This window comes from Bombus flavifrons, chromosome 8 (genome assembly GCF_040668555.2).
Source record: "Bombus flavifrons isolate JBK064 chromosome 8, iyBomFlav1_principal, whole genome shotgun sequence".
Taxonomy (NCBI): domain Eukaryota; kingdom Metazoa; phylum Arthropoda; class Insecta; order Hymenoptera; family Apidae; genus Bombus; species Bombus flavifrons.
This window is the reverse complement of record NC_138449.1, coordinates 15,247,790-15,267,506: the sequence shown is the minus strand read 5'-3', so window position 1 is coordinate 15,267,506 and position 19,717 is coordinate 15,247,790. Positions and strand designations below refer to the sequence as shown.

Genomic DNA, 19,717 nt, shown 5'->3' with positions numbered 1-19,717 from the left:
TAAGGTTTTATCTCACCTGTTCTTTTTGTAACTCAGAGATCAATCGGTCATATATCACTGTTCACGCACGTCTCTGCGTTTATTCGTCTGTTTCTCTACTTTCTATACGTATCTCATGATCCATGTATACATCACCATACTCTTAATGACACACCTATATGTTGTTTCGTGATGGGGTTTACTTGATTTTGCTTGTTTTCTCTTTTCTTTGTATAACGTCACGTGTTTCTATCTTATTTGTACTTTTCTTTTCTCGCCGTCTCTCACTTGTCTATACTATCTATGTATCAATGAGTGTTACAAGAATAACGCAATTCTGAATCTTTTCGAATTGCACCGCACTCTATATATATTACATATATATATATATATATATATATATATATATATATATTTATATATTTATATCCATAGAGTAAATAGAATATGAAGGAAAAATTGTAATAGTCGCACAAAGATATGTAAAAGTCGCATCAGTATGTGTAAAAAAAACGAAACGAACGATTGTCTTGCAACGTTTCGTCCACCACACACAGAAATGTCTGTTTCACACACCGTTTCACAGTAGGCTTTTTCGATCGAGTTTCTGTCGTTCACGAAAGTAGCGCTCAGCTGAACTTGTACGTTACGATTTGAATGTATACGCAACGCGAGCGTTCGTCCTGTCGTGTCGAGAAACTCGAAGATCGACAACGAACGCGATCTATACGTGGAAAAAAAAAGATGTATTACGCAAGAAAATCAAGTGACCTCCAAAACGCGCGCCGAGACTTGTGAGAACATAGCGAACACAAGTCAACGCTTCGAAAGACCAGTCGAACTTACCTCGATAATTTCTTTTATGTTCATTCGTTTCATTTCTCTTTCTTGTTCTTTTTCATTTAACTTCACATTGTGTTCGCTCTTTTTTCTTGTTTAACTTGTCTTTAATCCATCGCATCGGCTATTTGATTTACGAACATTTTGTTTGCTGTACCTTTTCCCGCCTCTCCTCTAAAAATACAAAAATCCATCCTCCGTTTCACGTCCCACGTCCCGCCTTCTTCGTTTCGTTTCTGACCATCGTTTCTGCTTCGCCATCGTCGTCTTCTGGGGTTCTGCGGCGTCTACACGATTATTAATCGTCTCAATTACTCTCCTTTGTTCTCACCTTTCTTTGGTTTCTCGGATCTCTGTCTCTCTTCTCTTTCGATCGAAATTTTGTTCACGATTTTTCGTCCATCTCGCTCGATCGCTCGGCGTGTTGTTGTTTCTTCGTTTGCTCTGTTCGTTCGTATAGATCTGTCGGGAGAAGATCAAGTCGTTGCAGAGCAAAATCCAGGCGCGTACCGAGAGATCGAAGATCCTCGTGCAACGTGGCAAGCCCGATCCAGAACCGTTAGATCCATGACCAGTTTGGTCGTTTACAGTCGATTGAGATCGTTCTCGCGATTCTACGTGATCACGATTTTGACAGCCATTAGTGTCGTTCCTCGCGTTCTTTTCTCACCCGGTTCAATTCCGCGCACTATATCCGGAGCGAAGGGTACGTCGACACCAAATTGGCGACAGAATCGAAGAGATTCGAATTCTTCGAGTTTCAAAGAATCCTGAAGTCTTCGACCTATCGTGTAAAAATGTCGACGTTCGTCCTCGTCCACGGAATGGAAACCGATCGATTTTTAATACCTCAGGATCTTTTTTAGCGAACTTTATATTATATATATGAATGTATGTATGTATACGTATATTGTCTATATTACATTATATCGAGCAAACTTTTCCTAAAACGTGTTATTCGTTCAGGCATAGAGAGCAGAGTTGCGTTCATATAAAAGAAAAAAAAAGTAACAAAACCAATTACCAGTATACTGTTTTAAAAGAGAGAATAAAGAGCCCTCTTTATCGCCAAGCAATCTTGTATTTCTTCGCGAGCTACACCACCGCTGATCATAACGTTAATCTAGCATACACGCATATAATACTAAAACTCTCCGACAAAAGGGAATTCTAATCTTCCAACAACCCCTTAATCGCGCCCCTGACCACATTATTTAACAGAGAACCACCCCGATCTCCCATTATTTCCATACCGACTTAACATCTTATCTGGTTCACCCCTGCCACAAAAATCAAACAAACAAAAAAATGCAAAACAACACAAAAAAAAAAAAAATAGAAAAATGTCCCAGAAAAATTGACGTATGTGTATTCCATTGTTGTGCCTTGGCTGTTCCTCCGTGGCGGATAAAGCAGAGCCTGCAGCAAAGGATGGACGATTGGAAGCAACGCGTGAAGATAGTGCTGGATCAAATATACGCCGTGGACCCGTACTATGTACAGAGCAACGAGACAAGGATCGTCAATCAGATCTCGTACGCGGACATCGCCGCAGGTCGGACAAGTCCGAGTTCCAGGGGTTCTAGCCCCTTTAGAAATCCCCGAGACGAGATTTCTTCGGTGCCCCTTTCGATTCAAGTGCTCAAACCTACCGTGCAACTGTCAAGAACAATGGAAGCCCAGAAGCAACCTGCTATCGAACCAACTGGCGACAATACTCCGGCAAATGCTGCAATAGCGGAGACGAAGATGAAAGAAGAACAGTCAAGATCTGAAGAGCAGAACGAGCAGAAGGAGCCTGAAGTAAGAACCGAGGTTAGAAGACGCGTCTCTAAAGTAGATTCAGTGGACTCTAGATTGAGAAATCAGTCTAGAAGATCTGGTTCTGTGCGAAAGCACGTTCGAGGACCTATTAGGGAATCTCTTGAAAGAAATTCGTCCGTGGAGGCTGACAATGAAATTTCTGGATCAGACACTTCTAGATCGGTAGTGGAACAGAGAAAGGAACCGTTTGTACTTAAGAATACACTGGCCCCTAAGGTGGAGAGAAGAGGAAGGTCTGCCAGTCCCATTTGGATGCCTGGATCAACTTCCTACGCGGATATTCTTCGTGGAAACAGACAGAACTCTCGCAGCCCTTCGGTGGAGACTAGCAAAGATGCTCACGTAGTTGGTAGAGAAGTCGCAGAGACTGTGGTCGAGGAATCTTCCGTAGAAACTGTTCAGACGGAGAAGATGGAATTCGAGGTGGCCAAAGTGGAAGTAAAGGAAGGGGCAACGGCTGAAAATGCTTTTATGGAACAACCCAGCGAAGACGTAGCAGTGGAGAGCTACCAACAGCAGCCTGCCGAGGTCGTGCACGAAGTTGTACCTGAAGTCGAGTCTCCTGTGAAAATTTCTGAGGAACCGAGCGAAACTCAAACCAGTTGGACGGACGAAAGCATGGACGAGTACGTTTTATTGAATGAGAAAAGTTACGAAAATGTTGCAAGACCGCCAGTTGCAACGCAACAAGTTCCAGAGGTCTATAACTATATTCATCCGGCTATTCCTGAATTGGTTGGTTTCATCGGGTCTCAGATCGCCTATCCAGTAAGTTCCTATGTCTACATGCCAGCTGCACCGCCTCAGCAAATGGCTCTTCCTCATTACACCGAAAGTCAGATAGCCTTCCCATCGGAACCGTACGTGACACAGGCTAGCTACATCCCTGAACCAGAGATTTATCAGCAAAATCAGTTGCAGAAGCATCCACAAAGGCATCCGCATCAAACCAAATTCAAGATCCCTCCAAAGACTACTCCTGTAGTTGTGCAGAACGTTGAAGAGAAGTGTTTACCTTCGAGAGCTCAACAACCTGTGGATGTTGAGCCTGTCGTTCAGTCAAACGTTCAGTCAAACGTTCAAGCTGTTGTGCAACCTGCTGTTCAAGCGGAAGAAGTTTCTGAACCAGAAAAACCAGTAGAACCAGAACAGTCTATGCAGCAGACTATCGAGCAACCTGTACAACAAGTTTCTACGCCAGTTGCAGAAAGTACACCTATTAAGACGAAAAGTATTACCTCAAGCGAAAGCAAGACATTCTCGTACGCCCAAATTTTATCGCAGGGTCTCAATTCTAAACCGACATCGACTACAAGTAGTCAATCATCGACAACGGTGACTTTAATCTCAAAACAGGCGAAAGAGCGTTCACGCTCGCCAGTGAACTCGGCGACATCCTCTGTGCACGAGTCGAGTCCTCCTCAGGAAGTTAGACAGACTCGAGAATCGACCGTAGGCAAGTCAGCAAATACGTGGGATATATCGAGGAGAAGGGAGACGAGAAAGACTCACCAGGAGTCGCCAAAGACGAAGATTCCTGAGAAGAGAGCTCGCAGAGGACCAGAGCAACCGAAGGCTTCAGAAGTATTTCAGAAACCTCAGAAAGAGAAAATCAGGACCAATACGGAACAACAGAAACAGGTATTCGAATTCAAAGATGAAATTACTGTGGAAGATTTGATGGCTTCTCCGAAGGTAACTCCGAAGAGTGTCAAGGTTGAGATTAGAAAGGAACAAGTGGACGATGTTAAACCAGAAAAGAAAATAGATGCTGAAGAAACGAAAAAGATGGAAGATCACAAGCAGGATGAAAAGGATGTTCAGGAGGAGAAGGAGGTTGATGTTCAACAGAGGAGCAGGTCTCAGGAGAAGAAACGAAAGGCGAAGAAGAAGAAACCGGAGAAGGTGGACGACGAGATAGAGAAGGCCCTGAAGGAGATCGAGGATATGGATAAGCATAAAAAGAGGGATAAGTCGAGGGAACAGGCTAAGAAAGATACGGTTCAAGCTACGGTGGAAAAATCCAAAGAAGAAAGTGAAAAGAAGAACGTGAAATCTAATGAAAAGAAGAAACAGGGTAAATCGAAGATGGAGACGATTAAAGATGAATCGGAGACTGGAGTAAGTCAGTCTAACGCGAAAGAACAGGTTAAATCGAAGGACGATGCGAAAGAGAACAAAGAGGAGAAAGATTCTGGGAAAAGGATCGCGAAGGATGACGTTAAAGCTTCTGAAGAGAAAGCAACGAAGGTTGAAAGTCGAAAGAACGAACCTGAGAAGAGATCTGAAGTGAAGACCGATTCAAGTGAAACGAAGAAAGTGGACGCGAAGGAAGAGAAACCGTGTAAAAAGAAGCAGAAGGGTAAGGAGCAAGCTGGTGCAGCGAAGGACAAATCTAATAAAGATACCAAACCCACGAAGGTTGACGCGGGGTCGGAGCAAATTAAGAAGACAACTGATGAAGATAAAGTAGAAACTGCGAAACAGAAACACGTAAAACCAGATTCAGTTGAAAGTGTTCAAAATTTGGAGCAGATAAAGAAAGAAGACACAAAGGCTACGAAGCCTGTAAAATCAGACAAAACGCCTGAAACTAAAGTTGAACCTAGGAACAAAGTGCAAAGCGAGCCTAAAGAGAAAGAGCCAATGAAAGAACAGGAGAAGTCGAAAAAGAATAAGAAACAGAAACAAGGCAACGAACAGGAGACTTCTAAAGTCCAGACACCGAAAAAACAGAGCCAACAGAAAGAAGACAAGAAAGTAGAACAGTCGAAACAAAAGAAATCTGAAGAGAAATCAGAAGTAACGAAAGATGTGAAATTGGATGAAAAGGAAGAAGTTGAAGCAGAAGTTAACGTAAAAACTCCAAAAGACGATAAAGATAAGAAAGTGGCTGAGAAAGAGAAAGGGAAGGAGGATGATACAAAAGAACAGAAGAAGGAGGATACGGTATCGGAAGTAGAACTGAAAACAGATATTAAAGAAGAACAGAAAACGGTAATTAGCGCGTTGGTTCGCGTAATGGAATCTACGATGGAGATTAGCAAAGGTGATGAGTCGAAACCAGAAACAGTGGTGCAGGAAAATGTAGACGAAAAATCAACGAATAAACGAGAGAAAAAACAGAATAAATCTGGTGAAGAACAAACGGTTGAGACTAAGGATTTGAAGAAAGAATCGAAGCCAGATTCTGTACAAAAGGAGGAACCGAAAAAGGTAGTTGAATTAGAAAAACAGACGAAATCGAAGGGAAAGAAATCGAAGAAAGAACCCGATGTTAGTCAGAAGCCTGCGCCTGAAGCGATAAAGATGGCTGAAAAAGAAGAAAAGAAGATCATCGATAAGCAAGTTATCGACGAAAAATCAATTAAAGAGGAAGAAATTGTCACGGAACAATCGAAAAAGGAATTAAAAACTGAACCTGTCACGCCAAGTAAAGGACAATCTGATAAGAAAAGACGAAAGAAGTCTAAGTCACCGACAAAAGCAAAGAAAGAAGAAGATTCAAAGTCTGCGTTGCCTGTGGAAGAAAAGGAGAAACCTAAAGGAAAAGAAGTAGTAGAAGCGGCTAAATTAGAAGAAAAGAATGGTAAAATCGATAACGATGGCGAACTGATATCTATAGAAGAAACGAGAATTACCGGAGTTGAAGAAAAAATTACTGCGATCCAAACGGAAAATCAGAAGGAAGAAAATATTGTTAGCGTAACAGAGAAGATTGAAGCACAACCTAATATCGAGAAGAGTATTACTGGAGAAAAATCTACAGAATGCGTCGAAATATTTGTAGACAAAAAGGCGGAAGAAACTGTAAAGAAACCAGAAGAACCTGAGAAAGTTGAAACTAGTGACGTGAAAAAGAAAGAAGGAATTCTTCTGCCTGAAGTACCGAAAACCGATAGACCGGAAATCCAAGAAGTTCCAGGAACACCATCAAAGTCCAAGAAAGGGAAATCAAAGGAAAAAGCTGTCACCGAAAATACTACACCCATTTCCGCGGTTGAGCCGAAAGAAGAACCCAAATCCAGTCAACCAAGCACACCGAAATCTGACAAGAGAAAGAAGAAGAAACAGGAGAGTAAAGACAAAATCGTGGTCGAACCTCCACAACTAGAACAAACGATAGTCACTGAAAAACCTGGCACAGACACGAAACCAATCGAAGAATCTGAAAAATCAATGGAAACACCATCATTAAAACTCGTAACTCCACTGATAGAGTCTCAGAATAAAAAGCAAGGTCACGTTAAAAAACCAATCGAGAAAATTTCACCAAGAAAATCTGACGATTCAGAATCTCGCTCGCAAGAACTGATTAAAAATCCAAGTACAGAAGAAGATTCTCTTCTTTCAAAGAACGAGAAAACTGCAAACGTTTCAGCCACTGTTTCACCAACCACAGAATCATCTTCATTAGAGAAATCGTCGTTGGTCGAGAAAACGGTTACCACGGTGACCAGCAGCGTGCCTGAACCTGTCGAAGCGAAGTCATCGATCGAAAAAATCGTAAAGAACTTAGAAAGTATTCCCTCATCCAAGGTCGTAGGCTCCAAACCCACTGAATTAATCACCCTGCGTCCTGAAACAGTAGAGAGTAGCCTAACAACCACCGAATATGCTAGGGTATCGGATGATTCAGCTGTTGGTATCCCCTGGAAAGCGTTAGATACGTTAGCAGACGTTGACAAATCAATTTCCGATTACACGGTATATCTTGACGATCTTGTTAAAGACGATCAGCCGATTCTGTTCGGTAGCGTTCAGGATAGGAGGAGAGGTCGTTCTGCAACTCCGAAATCTGTAGGAAGCGCGAGAGACGAGAGGGAGTTGGATAATTTCGAGAAAGAACAGGACGCGAAAGTTATGCAGGATAAATCTAAGCACGAAGTTGAGGGTAAGAAGGATAGGATGAGGGTTAAGGAGGAAGTTAAGATTGTCGGAGAAGCTGCAAGTGTAGAATCGAAAGATTCAGGTGAGTTAGTGGTAGAGAGTGAAGGTGAAATTGTGCAAGAGAAAGGAAGGATGGGTACGGGACCGGAAGGGTCTTCTGATATTGAACAGGGACAGGGAAAAGGAACGGGCATCATGTCGTTAGAATTGGAATTAGACACTCGTGAAGTAAGTATTCTTCCTACTCATGTAAGACATATGACAACTGGTACAAAATATATTCCCGAAATTGTAACTGTTCCTGTTGACGCTCCTAAGTCTGAAACGGAAAATATTGAAGATAAAATAAGTACGGTTGAAAAGAAGGTAGGAGACGTTGAGGAACGTGAAGTTGATGATTCTAAACCTAGAACGAAAGAAGTTAAAGAAAAAGCAGTTCTACTTGAAGAGAAGATCGTAGACTCTGAAAAACGAGAAGTCTCTATTAAGCATGAAGATTCTAAACCTGAAAAGCAAAAGGTTGAAGATAAATCAGGTCAGATTAAAACGAAAGTTGCAAAGTCTAAAAAACAAGTAGAAGTTTCTGTTAAAGGTGAAGACTCTAAACCTGAGAAGCAAAAGGTTGAAGATAAACCAAGCCGCATTGAAACACAGGTTGCAGAGTCCAAAAAACAGGTAGAAGTTTCTGTCAAAGGTGAAGATTCTAAAACTGAAAAGAAAAAGGTTGAAGATAAACCAAGTCACATTGAAACACAGGTTGCAGAGTCCAAAAAACAGGTAGAAGTTTCTGCCAAAGATGAAAAGAAAACTGAAAAGAAAAAGGTCGAAGATAAACCAAGCAACATTGAAGCACAGGTTGCAGAGTCTAAAAAGCAAGCAGAAGTTACTGTTAAAGGTGAAGATTCTAAACCTGAAAAGCAAAGGTTTGAAGATAAACCAAGCCAGATTGAAACACAGGTTGCAGAGTCCAAAAAACAGGTAGAAGTTTCTGCCAAAGGTGAAAAGAAAAAGGTCGAAGATAAACCAAGCAACATTGAAACACAGGTTGCAGACTCTAAAAAGCAAGCAGAAGTTACTGTTAAAGGTGAAGATTCTAATCCTGAAAAGCAAAAGTTTGAAGATAAACCAAGCCAGATTGAAACACAGGTTGCAGAGTCCAAAAAACAGGTAGAAGTTTCTGCCAAAGATGAAGATTCTAAAACTAAAAAGAAAAAGGTTGAAGATAAACCAAGCCACATTGAAACACAGGTTGCAGAGTCCAAAAAACAGGCAGAAGTTTCTGCCAAAGATGAAAAGAAAACTGAAAAGAAAAAGGTCGAAGATAAACCAAGCAACATTGAAACACAGATTGTAGAGTCTAAAAAGCAAGCAGAAGTTTCTGTTAAGGGTGAAGATTCTAAACCTGAAAAGCAAAAAGTTCAAGATAAACCATGCCAGATTAAAGCACAAGTTGCAGACTCTAAAAAACAAGTAGAAGTTTCTGTTAAGGCTGAAGATTCTAAACCTGAAAAGCAAAAGGTTCAAGATGAAACAACTCAGATTAAAACGAAAGTTGCAAAGTCTAAAAAACAAGTAGAAGTTACTGTCAAAGGTGAAGATTCCAAACCTGAAAAACAAAAGGTTGAAGATAAACCAAGCCAGATTAAAGCACAAGTTGCAGAGCCAAAAAAACAAGTAGAAGTTTCTGTCAAAGGTGAAGATTCTAAACCTGAAAAGAAAAAGGTTGAAGACAAACCAAGCCAGATTAAGACGCAGATTACAGAGTCTATAAAGCAAGTAGAAGTTTCTGTCAAAGGTGAAGATTCTAAACCTGAAAAGAAAAATGTTGAAGACAAACCAAGCCAGATTAAGACGCAGATTACAGAGTCTATAAAGCAAGTAGAAGTTTCTGTCAAAGGTGAAGATTCTAAACCTGAAAAGAAAAATGTTGAAGACAAACCAAGCCAGATTAAGACGCAGATTACAGAGTCTATAAAGCAAGTAGAAGTTCCTGTCAAAGGTGAAGATTCTAAACCTGAAAAGAAAAATGTTGAAGACAAACCAAGCCAGATTAAGACGCAGATTACAGAGTCTATAAAGCAAGTAGAAGTTCCTGTCAAAGGTGAAGATTCTAAACCTGAAAAGAAAAATGTTGAAGACAAACCAAGCCAGATTAAGACGCAGATTACAGAGTCTATAAAGCAAGTAGAAGTTCCTGTCAAAGATGTAGATTCTAAACCTGAAAAGCAAAAAATTGAAGATGAAGCAAGTCAGATTAAGACGCAGGTTGCAGAGTCCATAAAACAAGTAGAAGTTCCTACTAAGGTTAAAGAGTCTAAACCTATCACAAAAGAAATTTATCCATGTTATTTTACAGACTTGGTCAAACCTTATTGGTTCAATTATCGTCCTTACATCGAGGCAGAGATCAATTTCCATCGGTGTTTCAAAGTATTAGAGGTAATAGAAGAAAATGTGCCTGCTTCTGCAACTCCGAGATTGGAGAGTATCGAAAGAATTGCTCAAGAATCGATTATGAAGGAGCCTAAAGAAGAAGAAGAGAAGTCAGAAGACACGGAGCAATCTGAAGCTGAAAGCAGAAAGCTTTCACTTATCAAAGAAACTCTGAAATATCCTATTAGCACATTTTACAAAATAGAATCCGAGTGGGTGAAATCTAAACAGACTAAAGAGAAAGAAGTTATGGCAACTCCTTTTGAGGAATATAATCTTACAAGCGTTGAAGGTGTGAAGGAAACAATACAGATTCAAGAAGATAAAAAACATTCCGAGATATTAGATGCTCGAAACATTTCAGAAAAAGACATTGACAAAGAGAAAACTATCGCAGAAATAACCACAGAGATTAAATCTACGGACATGATTTTGGATCAAACGGCAGCTCTTATCGAGGATGTGAATAAAGAGCTTGATATGATGAAAAAAGAGAAGGAGCAGAGTACAGCCGAGGGAAAAGTAGAAGATAAAGAGGAAGGAAAAGAACCTGAGATACGGAAGAAGGAGCAACAAGTATTTGATAAGAAGCCGAAAGAGAAATCGAAGAAAGAGAAGCAGCCGAAAGATGAGAAGTCAAAGTCTAAGAAAGAAGAAAAGAAGGAAATAACATCACCGGTAAAAGAACCTGAAATAGTTGAAAAGAACGATATTACAGAATTAACCAAGGCTGTGGAACAACTTACTATGATTATCCATGAAGAAACTAAGGAAGCTTCATTGGCATTCAAACAGTCTGAAGAAGTTGAGAAGAAAGATATTGCGATTGTACAAGGGACAGAGTTGGCACAGACAACGGAACAACTTGTCACAAAAATAGAAGAACCTTCGGCAGTTCAAATTATCGATAGAAAAGAAGAAGAAAAGGTAGAAAAGAATATTACAGAAGAAGAACCATTAATCACATTAGAACCAAAAATTGAAGAAGCAGTAAAACCTGCAATCGAATCTTCTGAAGTGGAGAAAGTGAAAGAAGAAACGAAATTAGAAAAAGGTAAGAAGGAACATGAAAAACAGGATGAAAAGAAAGAAATTGTTCCAGAACCTCAGATCCTACTTGAAGAGAAAATTGAGAAGGAAAGTGAGAAGGTTGAAAAGCCTGTTTCTGGAAAGAAGAAAGTTTCTAAAGAACCTAAAAAGAAAGATGTTAAAGAGATAACGAGAGAAGAAAAGTTAAGCACAGAAGAAAAAGAATTGTCGCAAGAATCTATTAGCGTCGTGACTGAATCAATAGCAACCGAGAAATCAATGAATGGCAAAGTACCAGAGATAAAAGATTCGAATGCACCTGAATCTCCAGTGATAGAAAGCAAAACTAAAGCCTCGGATAAGCCTAGGAAAGAAGAAGGAAAGACAAAGTCAGGAAAGCAGAAACAGCCTAAGGAAAAGTCTGATATTAAATCTACGTCTACCCCAGAAAAAGATGCAAAGAAACAAGAAGAACAGGAAATTTCTTCACCAGATTCGAAGAAAAAACGTGATGGAAAATCGAAAAAAGCAAATGAAATCCCAGCAGTGGTCCCTCAAGAAACACCGACTGAAGCTTCTTTGGAAGAAACTAAAAAAGAAGAATCTCAATCAGAAATAAAAGAAATATCTAAAGAAGAAATTCAACCGGTATGCGCCAAATCATGGGCATCTGTCGTTGGTATGAAAGGAACTAGCGATCTTCCTGCAGAAAATGTACAATCTATGACAGTAACTCCTCAAGAATCGATAAGTGGAACAGCAGAATTAGGCAAGGTAGCACAGATAGTAGAAACTGTGCCTGAAGAACCACAAAGTCCACAAACGCAACATAAGAAACATCAAAAGAAGAAAGATACGAAACAAGAAAAGATTGTTACCGAAGCGAAAGTGTCTTCTGTCGATACTGAAACTGAGAAGGAAAGTATGAAGTCTGTCGTTCCTGAGAAAGTTGAAGAGTTAGAATTAAATATGAAAGATTCTAACAAATCGTACGCTCAAGTAGCAGCTTCTAGCAAGGGAACGTCTCCACAATCGAATCAAGAAGACGTTGTGTTACTCAAACAGATTCCTCTTATGCCTGATCAAAGCTTGGATAAATTAGTCGAAGACGAAACAATTACATCTGAAAAATCATTGATAATCACAGAAACTCCAGAGGCTGAAAAAGAAACATCCAAACCTGAGGAAATAGCAACAGATAAGAAGTTCAACGAATTAATTACTGAACAAGACGTTTTCAAAGTGGAGTCAACTTCGTGGGTGGAAGAAATTGAAAAAGAAGCAATGGTGGAAGAAACTAGTTCCATGTCGCCAATTCCAAGCGCGATAGTAGTCGAAACGCCACAGAAAATGAAGGATTCGTGGGCTACTATTGTTAGTAAACACGTGGAACCGCTGGAACCACTCTCATCACCCACTAGCGAAAAGATTATGATGAAAAAACAACAAACTGTCGAACAAAATTCAAATCCCCAAATACAAATCCACGTGGAAGAAGCTCCAGAACCGATATCAATCGAAGAAGTGGTTAAAATCGACGAACAAGGTTTTATGGAATTCGTAAATCGAAAAGAACTGCGATCTAGACGATCGAGATCGCGATCCAGAAGCATCAGACGAGACGAAGCAAGCTCGAAACAGTCGAGTGATAAGCCTATAGTTCCTGAAGAAATTTTAGCAGAAGAACAGAAGCAGATGGGCGCGCAAAAGGTGGAGGAACAGAAGAAAAAGGATGGAAACAAAGGAAAGGAGGGAAAATCGAAGAAAAAGAGAGGTGAAGCAAAATCGAGCAGTGGAGATCGCAATCTGGTGACAAAAGATGAACAGGAAAAGGATAGAGAAACCCTTCAGAAAGAAAAAGATAAAGAAAAGACGAGTAAGATCGAGGAAAAGGATGTGAAGAAGATGGAGAAAGAAATAGTAGAGCCATTAGTCGAGGAGAAGATACAGAAACAGCCAGAAAAGAAAGATACTAAGCAACATGAGGGCAAATCGAAGACGAAAGAAGTTAATTTGAGCCAAGAAAGCAAAGAAAAGGCAGGAGAGAAAGTTGAGGAAAAGCTTGATGAGGAAGTGAAAGAAGTAGAGGTTGTGAAGCCTGAAACTCCAGAAGTAGATAAAATAATAGAAATGGATAAACAGAATTCGAAATCAGCAGATAAATGGAGAAAAGCAGAAACAAAGGAACAATCTATTGCTGCTTCAAAGAAGAGTAAGAAATCAAAGAGAGGAAAATCTGATAAGGAACAGCCCAAAGAAGAGCTAGAACATGAAGAACAAATCAAACAGCCGGGTGTTGTTCAGGTAACAGAAATACAACTGAAATCTGAAGATGAAGTTGTGAAAGAACCAGAAACTAAAGAAGTTAAAGAAATTCAAGAAGTATCAGCAGTTGCAAAATCTGAAGCTGAAAGTAAACCTGAGATCGTCGAAGAAATTAAATCTGAAAAATCAACGTCTCCAAGAAAACGTAAAGGAAAATCTAAAGAAAAGAAAGTAGAGACAGTATCAGGAATTAGCGAAACATCGATTGAAGAAAAGAAGGTACCTGAATCTAAAATTAAAGAAGAAATACCAGCAAAAGAGACAGAGGTTCAAGAAATTAAACAAGTTGAAGAAGAAGTAAAAATTACAAAACCTGAAAAATCAACCGACACAGAGAAGCATAAAGGAAAATCTGAAGAAAAGAAAGTAGAAACAGCACCAGAACGAATCATCGAAACATCGGTTGATGAGAAGAAAGTATCTGAACTTGAGATCAAAGAAATGTCGGTAGAAAAAGTAAAGGAAGAAGTAAAAGAAAGTGAAGCAAGTCAAAAGAAAGAAATTGATTCTAAACCAGATGTTACTGAAGAGAAAAAAGAAGTATCTACAAAGGAAGGAACTGAGGAGAAACATAAAGGAGAACCAATTAAGTCTCCGCAAACACCTGTTGCAGAAATGATTGTAGACACTAAAACAGAAACAGCAGAGGTAAAAGATGAAGCTTATGCAGACAAAAAGTTGAAACTTTCGAAAAAGGAGAAACGAAAGCAAAAGAAGAAAGAAAAACCAACTAGACGAGCAACCAGCGAAGAAAAATTAGAAAAGGAAACATCTGAGACGTTTGTTCTAGAAAAGAAAGAAGAAACAGTAACACTGGAAGAAGTAAAGCCAGACGAAGTAAAGCCAGACGAAATAAAGTCAGAAGAAGTAACTATTTCACCTGATGAAACCAATCAAGAAAAAGAACTTAATGAAAAACTACAAGAAATTAAGAAATTGAGCGCAATCATCCCTGAGGTGATTCCTGATAAAATAAAGCTTGTTCCAGAAACTATGCTTAAACCGATAATCAAGGAAAAGACAAAACCAAGTAGAAAAGAAGCAGAACTTTTGAAACCAACTGAAGAAAAGGAAAAAGTTTCAGGAGAAATAGAAAACTTTGCTGAAGACAAAATGGAGACACCTAAACTAGTTACAGATAAATCTGAAACGCCCAAACCAGAGATAGATAAATCTGAAGTGCCCAAACCAGAGACAGATAAAGCTGAAACATTTAAACCGGATAAAACAAAAACGCCCGAACCAGTGACGGATGAAGCTGAAAAAGATATAAAACAGAAAGAAGAACCAACATCACCTTCGAAAGAAAAATCGAAACGTAAGAACAAACAGGCGAAGAAAGGTAGACGCGAAGAACAAGAAGCAGCAACGAAGTCTACGGATGAAGAAGTTCAATCGCCAAAGGATGAGAAAGAAATTGAAATATTAAGCACAGGTTCTACTATTCCATCAACTCCAGAAACTCCAAAAGAAACAGTCGATCAAGAGAAAGACGCGATGATACCTGAAGAGAAAATAGAATCAGGTGCACAATTGAATCAGTTGGAGATTGACGAACCAAGGATCGAGGAGGTTAAGAAAGATGAGGAAGAAGCGAAGGATGTCTTGCAGGAACAAGTTGTTTTGAAAGAAACAATTATACAAGAAAAGACAGAAATATCTGCCAAAGGCCAAGAAGAAGTCGATCGTCTACAGAAAACCGCAGAAATTCCAGAAGCTCAGCCACTAGAAAAGAAAGCTACGAAAGAAGAAAAATCTAAAACGAAGAAAATTAAAGATAAGAGACAGGAAGAGACGACTAAAAATGTCGAGAAAAAGATATCTGAAGAGGAACCAGTAATTTCCAAAGAGGAAATGCCAGACAAAGTTTCCGAAGTTAAAACAGATAAAGTCGTTCCACCCGAGGCAAAACCGGAAGAAACCATTAGACCTGCTGAAATAATAGTGAATGGTAAACTAACAGAAGAAGATGACAAAACTGAGAAGGAAGTAACAGAAAAGAAGACAGAAGAAATCGAAAGGGCACAATCAGAAATTGTAAAAGAACTCGAAAGTATAATCCAAGAAACCGATCAACTTCCACAACGAGATATATCAACAGAAAAATTATTACATAAAATTGAGTCTCCCATAACCATAGAATCGATTCAGTCTCAACTAGAAACCGAAGAAGAATTCGAGAAATGTATATCCAGTGAACCAGAAATAGAAACGGTAGATATCGTGGTCGAGCCGGTGAAACCAAAAGTACAGTTTTACATAGCCGACGAAATTCTAGTTCTAAGTCCAGAGAAGAAAAAACCCGTACAAACTCCCCTAATCTTAAAAACCCTGTCAGAACTCAGTAGATCCAAATTCCTTTCTCTTGATAGCGGTTTTTGGCCGGACAAACACCCCTATCACGAGGCTGAACGCTACCTGTTCGAAAATTTGGCTAACTATCCGATGGAAAGTCTTTCCGACGATATGAAACGCGATTCTAACGATAAAGATGATTTCGACGGGGATCAGGGCGGTGGTAATTTGAACGAACGCGGCGGTAATGGTGGCCCCTTGAATTCTTATTTCATGGGTGGACCGCATACCGAACGTCTGATCGCCGATCTCCCAGGTGGTATAGGTAGCTGGAGCGATTACAGTACTTACTTGTCGAGCGAGAACGAGCAGAGAACGGACCAGTCCACCGAACTGGTTGAGGAAAAGATCGAGAATCCAATGTCAGACCTAATATATCCCTCCGATAATCTACTTTCTGAGTTATCCTCTGTCCATCTCAAGGACGACCAGTCTATTTCCAAATTCGACGAACTGTCGTTGGAGCGTGACGTTCCTACAACGTCAGAAAATTCTGAAGATGTAAAATTGTCGTCACTGTCCACTGTCGAAGTATCCGCTTCTGGCGAACAACCCCTAAAGCTCGATTACAAGACCGTGAGCCCGGATCAACTATCAGAGTCCACTTATTCCGATCCACGTGAGTTATCCTCAACACCAGGTATCCCTGACCATGATCCAGATCCCAAGAAACATTTAGGTAGAGAAAAAGGATCGATGCAGCGGCGCACTCCAATCGTGGAGACGGAGAGAGAGATGGGGGTAACTGAAGATGAGGCTGAAAAGAGGATACGAGGGATCAAGGTGCGATCACAATACAAGCTGTGCTCGATCAACACCCAATCGAGCTTGAACGAGTTCATTATGTTTCTTGTTGTTCTTGTTACTGTTGTGTTATGCGAACTCGCGTGTGGCTATATGTATTATATGTAGGACACGCGAGGTCGCGTATGAGTGTGTGCGCGCGTGTGTGCTTGGTAAAGTGTTTTTTACTGTTTTCTTATGTCTTCGTTCGTTGTTGGTTTTATTCTTCTTTTTTTCCAATTTTTTAACGTCTTTTTTTCTTTCTGTCTCTCTATTTTCATTTTTTCCACTTGTCTCTCGACGTGTGTATACATCGAACGTATTATACTTCTTTCTACTCGCTGACTCTGTACGTTTTCACTTTGATAGCCGCTGTTAATAGTTAATTACCACTGTTAATGCTGCTGCATTGCTGTTGCTTCTCTCTGTCACCATATAGATCTTTGTTTCCTTCCTTCATTTGCATGCTATAGTTTTTTGATTTTTATTGATGCACGAGAGTAACGTTACTTGATTTTCTGGTTGCGTTGCGGTTCACGAGAACTTTTCAAAATTTATCTCGCGATAAATTCGACTTGGAAGAAAAGAACATTGACAGAAAATAATTCTTTATAATACCGATTAACTTTATTCTTGTTCAAGGAAGCAGTTTGTAGTCACACGACACGTCACGTCGACGTATTTGATCAACAGAAATCCCTCTTAAAATATTACGTAACATGGTGTATTTCTCTAAACCTTTTTATTTTAGCGAGCTTTCCCTCTTATGGTCCTAAGAGAGTACTTCTTAGAGTTTGTCCAATGTAAAACATCGATGTTACACAATACTATAATAAACACGATTATTAGAGCGCCCTATAGCGTTATAACAATTTCTTGATTCTTTTATCAAATCTGCATGAATATAGCTATATCTTCTAAATTTGTTTAATCATTAAAATTAAAGAAATTGCAGCATTTTTTGATACATTTATGTGTTTTCTGTCTGTGCCCCCGTGTTACGATTTGCTACAAATTCGACGAGTTCCTCTAATCCATCGATTAACAGACTGGTATCGGACGTGCACGGCATATTTTCTTCGCCACAATCAATCTTCACGTTCATTAATACATCCCTATGTTACAGGATATCATACAGGAGCGCCTAATGGTTTTACAGTTGAGTCTTTCGAACCTAAAGGGAACTTACTTGCCACGAGATAGCATGGACTCTATGCTGTCTGCAATCACGGTGAGATTATGCACAAAAAGCAATCTTATAATATTTTCCGATATTTTCCTTTTTAGAAAATTATTTTATTATATATTTATTTCAAATTTTCACAGATGTATATTCGGATATTTCACTTATTTTGTGACTTGAACTATCGAAATGATTTTCAGAATTTACTAACGGAGCTCCAAGGATACGATCAGGAAGTGGGTCATTTAGAAGAAGAATTGCGTAAAATTCCAGCCGATTTGGAAGCACAAAAGCTTCTGTCGAGTCTAGAAGAAGTTCAGTCTCGCATCGCCACCCTTTTATCGCAAGCGGAACAAGGGCGCGCTACTTTGGAAAGAGCGCGTGGCCAACAAGAACAACGCGGCCACGATATCCACGAATACAAGAAATTCTTGGATGAAACGGATAGCTGGCTGAAGAATATCGTGGCCGGTATAAAGCAGCAACAACCGACTACCACGAACAAGGTGCGTTTATACGAAATAGAATTTATTTTCAGCCTTCGTGGGTGATGGTACGATGACACTTCGAATTGTACACAGAGAATCGAAGAATATTCGACACGTGTTTGCGAGCGTTTACAAAAATTCTATTGATTCTCGCTGAACGCAAATATTGTTCTAATATTTCTCGATCCTCTGTTCTTTTCCAAAAATCATGCAAATCGAAATCGCTTGCATCTCATAAACTCAGAATTTTCATATCACGATTCTGCTTTCTTATTCCTATTGCTAAGAAAAATTGGCAAATATCAGACACGATAGTTGATCGCGATTTTTACAACACACGGACCTGGTCGACGATCTCGTAATCCCCCGTTTTAGAATGGCGGCGTGTACGATTTATTTTTAAACGAAACCACGATATGCGGAATCACGCATATAAAACGTCTGTCTGTGTGTCTCTGTGCCGGGACAGGCTTTACAGGACGAGCTGAGCAGTCACGCGCAACGGGTGTCGGAGCTTGAATCGTTGCCAGAAATCAGCACGCTGGCAAAGGTCCTGAAGAATGCGCTATTGGAAGTGATGTCGCGACTACAGCAAAGGCAGCAGGTATCCAACGTTTTCCAATGCACGGGGGCTTTCGCAAACTTCGCTGGTCTTCGCGCAACAGTCTCGTGAAATACACGATGATACAGAAACAGAGAGTTCTAGGAGTATGAAAGAAACTTCAAACGAAAAAAGAAACGAAACTAGAGTTGAATAGAATTATTTAACGAATATTCATTACATATTACATAATACTTATTTACATTTATACGAATAGACGTAACGTCATGATTGACTTTTCAATTTAACATATTTCATGCAACACGATTATTGAAGCAGAGAATCGAGAAATATGAAATGAAAAATTAAAGATTGAAAAGGAATATTTAGCAAATATTTATTATATATATATATTTATACATACGACTTATTTTTATTTATTATATTTATACGGACATATAAATGTAGCACCATCGATTAATTTAAAATTTAAAGATAGGTAAACTTTGGTCAAATTTCTAATCGATTTCTAGTCAAGTTCTAGTCTATTTTGGGATTGGGAGTAAAATAAAGGGAATTATTCAGTCTCTTGTCGATGCAAGAGATCTACTACAAGAATAATAAGGATGTGTACAGAGTATGTATTATATATTAAGAAATGGTATACATATACATATAATACTGCCTGTATCTTATACTTTAGTAAATACATAATGGTAATAGGGTGATAGATATAGTCAAGCATGTAACATTCTTTTTGTTTCCTTTCTGCTTCTTAACGTAGTAATTCATGTTTGTTGTATCACGTATCATTTTGCACGATATTTATTAATGGGTAAATTATGACAGGATAAGGTTCTAGTACACTTGTCGTTTCATCTACTTTTATTTATCTTTATGTCATTGCGTTTATTTCTCACCTGAGCTTCTCATCATACGCAACGAATATGGCGGGTTAAATATCATAGGCGTGTTAGTCGACGTAACAACTTGAACCACTAAAAATATATAGAGCTTTTTATAATTTATGAAAAATGACTATGATTA

At 39.3% G+C, this 19,717-nt stretch overlaps 1 protein-coding gene and 1 pseudogene across 2 annotated transcripts in view; both read left to right on the top strand.

Moving 5' to 3' along the window:
• Msp300 (Muscle-specific protein 300 kDa) overlaps nt 1-1,891 on the top strand; it is a 62,700-nt gene extending 60,809 nt beyond the window's left edge. For both annotated transcript variants that reach the window (XM_069118937.1, XM_069118936.1), the window contains one exon: nt 1,280-1,891. In XM_069118937.1, coding sequence (XP_068975038.1) covers nt 1,280-1,390 — 111 coding nt within the window. In that variant the 3' untranslated portion in view covers nt 1,391-1,891. The remainder of the gene's footprint in view (nt 1-1,279) is intronic.
• Nucleotides 1,892-2,250: 359 nt separating this feature from the next.
• LOC138182656 (titin-like) overlaps nt 2,251-19,717 on the top strand; it is a 37,055-nt pseudogene continuing 19,588 nt past the window's right edge.